Source organism: Sinocyclocheilus grahami, unplaced genomic scaffold (assembly GCF_001515645.1).
Source record: "Sinocyclocheilus grahami isolate Dianchi unplaced genomic scaffold, SAMN03320097.WGS_v1.1 scaffold29.1, whole genome shotgun sequence".
Classification (NCBI taxonomy): domain Eukaryota; kingdom Metazoa; phylum Chordata; class Actinopteri; order Cypriniformes; family Cyprinidae; genus Sinocyclocheilus; species Sinocyclocheilus grahami.
Genome location: NW_015505208.1, coordinates 974,954 through 980,863, shown reverse-complemented (window position 1 = coordinate 980,863; position 5,910 = coordinate 974,954). Strand labels below are relative to the sequence as shown.

Here is a 5,910-nt window from a genome sequence, read left to right as displayed (position 1 = left end):
CCACAAACACAGCCCCCCCCCCCCCCATACAGCACTCCACCCTATAATCTGGTGTGCAGCTGCAAGCATCTGCTCCACTCCCTCTCTCTTTTCCTAACCACTGAATTGATAAACACATCGATCATAAAGCCACTGACACACGGTGGACCGACACGGGGACAGAGTTTCCTTTGCATCTGGACGAGGTCTGAGCAGGCACTTTGTGCTGTTTAAAATATAATATGAACATGCATTTTAATGAATATATTGATGCATGAGAATGAGCACCATGTTATGAATATTTCATTTCGATTTTAGCATTACATGATTTCTTGTAGTATTCTGTTTAACAATACAATCTTTACTCCATACAGAGTGATCTTTTGCTTCACTGCTGATAATCTGGCATGCAACTACTGAGTAATTTGGCAGCCTGAAGAAATCAGCTAGTTGTTGCCAAGTTCTGTAATTTGGCAGCATCTAGCAGGTTACTTATTCATTAGGGCCAGTCATTGCTGAATAATGAATCACATCACAATATGGAAATGTGCTTCCAAACACTTCCAGCAACAGATCCTTCAGTCGTAAATTATCACATAACACACATTTCTGGAGGAAACTTCTTCAAAATGTTCACTGATTGTTGAGATATGAGACTAAACATGTACAACAATTTTGCCTGCCAACTTTACCAGAGTAACAACATTTCCGATTTTATATGATTTAGAGATCATGAGAACGGTAACAATAATTATAAAGACATTATATACATTTTTAGATAAGTCAAAGTAAGGTATCTATTGTAGGTAAATACGTAATAATCTTGTTCATTTCTAGAGATCTTACAATCTGATTCATACAGACCACCGCTTGCATGAGTTTCATTCATTGACATTTTGAATGCACATACCAGGATGCGCTTCGATGGTATCGCGAGATCTTTCACACTCTCCTGCCTATTCCGCTGGTATCGCGAGAGCGGAGTGACTTGCGTGAAATTATCCGGTGTTGGTCTCCGAGGTGAGTAGGGATGTTGCAATAAAATAGATTAGACATTGTTGGCGTGTTGATATATGTTAAATGTTATTGACATTAAATAGCGGAGCAATTTATAATTTGTCAATATGCAGGCCCTTGCTGCTATAGGATGGTATCTCTACGTCGTGACAAAAATAAAAGGTGTTAGACGTTTAAACAGTATCACTGCCTGATGTGACATGCGCCGGTTTATCATAAGAAGGCATTTCTGTTGGATTTAAATTGATACAAATCAACAGTCTCAGATTTTCTTTCATTTGCATACCATTTTATGGAGGATGAGGACTCTTTCTTCCTTACAGACACATTAAAAGTGTCTCATGAATCTCATGAATCTGTCGGACATATCTAATTATGTCAGTCAACACCTAAAATAAAGCAATACTTCATTAGTTATTCTAATATAGGTGTTTTAAATTTTGTATTTTGGAAAGCAATCATCATACTGGACTGGGTAGTCCAGTAGATTTGTATTTTATATTACTGACTGATTTGTGTGTGTAAGTATATTGTTCTTGACTCAAATGTTCTGCACATTTATTTAATCAGTGCATTATGACAGTTATGAATCATCTGAGATGAATTTGCAGACTAGCACTCTCACTGTACGGCTAGATCAAGATGACCTTACATTAACATGATATCACTGATATGTCCATGTGCTTTGGCTCTTTTTAAGGTTTACATTTGTTTGCAGGTTGTCGTATCTTCTATATTTTCCCAATGCAAAGTAAGCTTTATTAGTAAAGTGTGCATAATGTTTTTCTGTACTGCTGTGTTAAAAAAATGAAATTCTGGCAGTATTTACTCACCTGATGATTCATGTAGCCTACTCTGAAATGTGGTGCTTTCTGTGAAAGAAATATTATATTTTTTGATTTTGTCCAGCCACAGACTGTAAAGATCATAGATGTATTTAATCATTCAAATTCCAGAAGGGTTTCTAGAAGATTTAAAAAGAGGAACATTGGCATATTTGTAATGAATTACAGAGAGTACAATGTTGTAGCAAGTGCTCTTTTTGAAAGGGTGAGTGTTTTAATTGGAGGTATGACAGTTGCGTGTGTCAATTTAAAAAACAAATGACCATAGATGTTCTCTTTTTATATTAGTAAAGGCTAACCGGCTATCATGGGGAACATTTTTGGCAACCTTTTGAAGAGTCTTATTGGGAAAAAGGAGATGCGTATTTTGATGGTCGGGTTGGATGCAGCTGGGAAGACCACAATCTTGTACAAACTGAAGCTGGGAGAGATAGTGACTACCATTCCTACTATTGGTGAAGCACATTTTTAGACTTTAAATGTTTAATCCCTTGATTATTATTGTATTATTTCCCTCTTACATAGAGGCAAAGGTCTTAGTGTCATGTTTTACGAGTCTGGCCTCGTAAGTGGTGTAATTTCTGTGCCATTGTGTTTTCTTGTTACTAGGTTTTAATGTGGAGACTGTTGAGTACAAAAATATCAGTTTTACAGTGTGGGATGTTGGTGGCCAGGACAAAATCCGACCTCTGTGGCGTCACTACTTCCAGAACACACAAGGTGAGAAAAGGACTCATACACACAGGCACACTAATTCACTGTAAAAACACAAAACAGGATTTTTGTGTCAAACAGAGCCATGATAAATAGCCAACAGTTTATGTCAACCTACTGGTATTTAAAAGGAAGGACATGTATATATACCTTTCCAACATATATTTATATTTTTTTAAGTTTGGGATTGGTCCCATTTTTTTTTTACTTTTTTGAGAGAAATCACATATTCTCACCAATTTCATTTATTTGATCAAAATTACAGTAAAATACTTAAAATTGTAAAATATTATTACAATTCAAAATAGCTGTTTTCTGTTGTAATACATTAAAAAAATGTCATTAATTCCTGTGATGGTAAAGCTGAATTTTCAGCAGCCATAACTCTTCATATCATGTGATCCTTCAGAAATCATTCTAATATGCTGATTTGCTGCTCATTAAACATTTCTTATTATTATCAATGTTAAAAACAGTTGTGCTGCTTATTATTTTTGTGGAAACTGTGATACTTTTTTTCAGAATTCTTTGATGTATAGAAAGTTTAAAAAAATAACATTTATTTGAAATGGAAATGATTTGTAATATTATAAATGTCTTTACTTTCACTTTTAATCAAGGTGCCCTTGCTGATTAAAAATATAAAAAATGTACTGACCCCAAACTTATTTCAATAGGGAGTACATCAACACAGGAAAGAAAACAGTACTTGTCAAGTTTCATCATTCAAACTTTAATCTTAACAAATTTAGCATTGAAATTAGAATTAAGATCTTATATTGAGGTCCACAAGGGTCTTTATTTTCCCTCTTATTAATTACTACCTCTCTATAACCACATTTGACATCATTTCTCATGTATTTTGAAGGTCTGATCTTCGTGGTGGACAGCAATGACCGTGAGCGAGGGAATGAAGCCAGAGAAGAGCTGATGAGGATGCTGGCTGAGGATGAACTTAGAGACGCTGTACTCCTCGTCTTTGCCAACAAGCAGGCAAGAGCTTCCTCATGTGTCTGCTGTGTTCTTCAAATCAGAAACAGTTCATTGATGTTAGCAATGCATCTGCTGTCCACCAATTTCAAATCAGCCCTAGTATGTGCATCAGTTTCTGTAAGATATGTGTCGATTTGTTGAAGATGGAAGCATAGCTGCTTTAACAGTATGTATGGTTGTAGTTCATTAGTTAGAAAGGATTGAAAGGAGGTAATTGTTTGTTCTTTTATATCATTTATACAATTTAAAAGAAGAGATAATTTTGTAATCTCATGGAGCTTAAAAGAGATATACAGTTGAATATCATCTGCATAGCAGTGATAACATATACCTTGAAAAGTGCTTATCAATTGCCCCAGAGGCAGCAAATACAAAGCAAAAAGCAATGGTGCCAAAACTGAACCCTGGGGAACCCCACAGGAGAGAGTTGCTGTAGATGAGGCATAGTTTTGAACTCTAACTGAAAAAGATCTATCTGATAAGTCAGCCAGGTCACGTATAAGACAGAAAATGTTCCTCTGTCTAGTTTGTACATTTTTGCCTCGTCTTCCAGATGGCAGAGGTGAAAGCAGGCTATTTTTGGGCTGGATGGGCTATCTTATGATTTGGAGAACTCATTGTTGGCAGTGGTTGTTGAGGTCTGCCACTGATGTGTTGAGCAGTTTTGATCACCCGCTGAAGGTCTCTCTGATCTGATGATGTGCAGCTGCCATATCTTAGTGAGAAGCAGTAGGTCATGATGCTCCCAACACCGAATCTGTAAAAGATCTCAAGAGAAATGGAGGATTTCGGTGCATGCAGGAATTATAGACTCTGGTTCCAGGAAAATTAGTTCAGGAACTATGGGAAATCCTCAATGATGAGGGCATGCAGTATGTATATAAACAGTAAGTTATGTAGTTTTGTCGATTTCTGTCTCACTCTCCAGGATCTGCCAAATGCCATGAATGCTGCAGAAATCACAGATAAGCTGGGTCTCCACTCCCTGCGCCATCGCAACTGGTACATCCAGGCCACTTGTGCCACCAGCGGAGACGGTTTATATGAGGGTCTGGACTGGCTGGCCAACCAGCTCAAGAACAAGAAATGAGGCAGACTGGATGCAAGAGGAACCGGTGTGGGCGAGGAGTCACCTGAGTGACAGCTCATCAGGGAGCACTAGTGGTTTCCAAGTTTCTTTCATTCTGTTTACAAGCTGAGACCAACAGGAGCCGGGTCAATTCAAACCGTGTAACCCCTCGCTATGTCCCACTTAACAGATCCGTGAGATGATTGGGGAAGCGCCCATGATTCATATTCATATTTACTAGTGGAGATAGACATGTTTTGCTATTCTCGTGTGATTCAAACATCTCAGTTTCTCGTGTCTCTACACTGTAAATGTATAAAAGACATTAACGGGGAGTGAATGGAAAGCTTTTACTTATATTAATATTGTGGGAGTAACTCTTAAATGCAGGTCATTTAAACTATATTAACTGCACTGATAGATGAGAAACCTGTTGATTCAGTTTCCTGAAATATTTAAATAAAATCAAGTGAAACGTTATTCACAAAACAATGAAGAAACATGTTGTGTTTTTTGCTACAATGGTGTTGTTTTGCTACTGAAAATTAAATATGCATTGTGATTTATTATTAGCATATCAGCCAGACTTCATGACTGTCAATGATTATGCTCTTATTGCATGTATTCACCAGTGTCTCTGCACAGGTTGCTGAGCAAGCTTTGTTTAGTGCTGTTGTATGTAAATAGATAGAGGATCTCTTGTCTTGGCATGCGTCGTTTGCGACGATTAAATAGCACATTGTTCTATGTACAAGAACTGTTTCTTTTGTGCTGATATTGTTCACTACCCAAGCTGCTGTTTTGTTGTGTAGCTAAATGCGTTTGTTTCACCGACTGTATCCGCTGCTCTTGCATGCTGTTCGTCTGTGTCGTGCCGTGTAGACATGCTCATTGATTGTGTCATTGCATTCGTGTTAGTGATTTTTTTGCTAGTGTTGCATGGGAAGGTCTGAGGAGCTGAACAAGAGTAGATCTCTATAGCCCTGTGACTGGAAAGAGTGTCGAAGAGACTTTACAGTAGACGCAGGTTCTAATAGACTCAAACATTTATAGTTGTGTGTATGCTCATGAATTAAGTGTGTTTATATATTACACGCTTAATTAAGTATGCACTTAGATAATTTAATGTGAATATCTATTATTTATTGTAGCCCTGTGTCCATACATTTTTATCTATGTTCCTTGCATTGAAATACTATGGAAAAAAATTAATTCTGCAAACATTAAAATCGTGTTGCCTAAAAAACATTTTAGATGTTTTTTTTTCAGCTTTGCATCTGCACAAACAGTCAT

The 5,910-nt window shown here is 37.1% G+C and overlaps 1 protein-coding gene across 3 annotated transcripts; it reads left to right on the top strand.

Moving 5' to 3' along the window:
• The first annotated feature begins 966 nt into the window (after positions 1–966).
• Positions 967–5,371, top strand: LOC107570437 (ADP-ribosylation factor 3-like). 3 transcript variants are annotated; one of them, XM_016256670.1, is made up of 6 exons: positions 967–999; positions 1,715–1,747; positions 2,130–2,296; positions 2,451–2,561; positions 3,424–3,548; positions 4,477–5,371. In XM_016256670.1, the coding sequence occupies exons 3-6, from the start codon at positions 2,149–2,151 to the stop codon at positions 4,636–4,638; spliced, it is 546 nt and encodes a 181-aa protein (XP_016112156.1). In that variant the 5' UTR covers positions 967–999; positions 1,715–1,747; positions 2,130–2,148; the 3' UTR covers positions 4,639–5,371. The 3 variants fall into 3 exon arrangements, with proteins under 3 accessions (XP_016112156.1, XP_016112165.1, XP_016112169.1); XM_016256679.1 differs by lacking the exon at positions 1,715–1,747; XM_016256683.1 differs by lacking the exons at positions 967–999; positions 1,715–1,747 and having other exon boundaries at positions 2,081–2,296.
• Positions 5,372–5,910: the final 539 nt, after the last annotated feature.

Bases quoted from the DNA above. Each gene is read 5' to 3' on its own strand.
- LOC107570437 (XM_016256679.1), top strand. From the start codon at position 2,149: ATGGGGAACATTTTTGGCAACCTTTTGAAGAGTCTTATTGGGAAAAAG. The intron at 2,297-2,450 runs GTGAAGCACATT...TCTTGTTACTAG, and splicing joins GACTACCATTCCTACTATTG to GTTTTAATGTGGAGACTGTT. The intron at 2,562-3,423 runs GTGAGAAAAGGA...TGTATTTTGAAG, and splicing joins CTACTTCCAGAACACACAAG to GTCTGATCTTCGTGGTGGAC.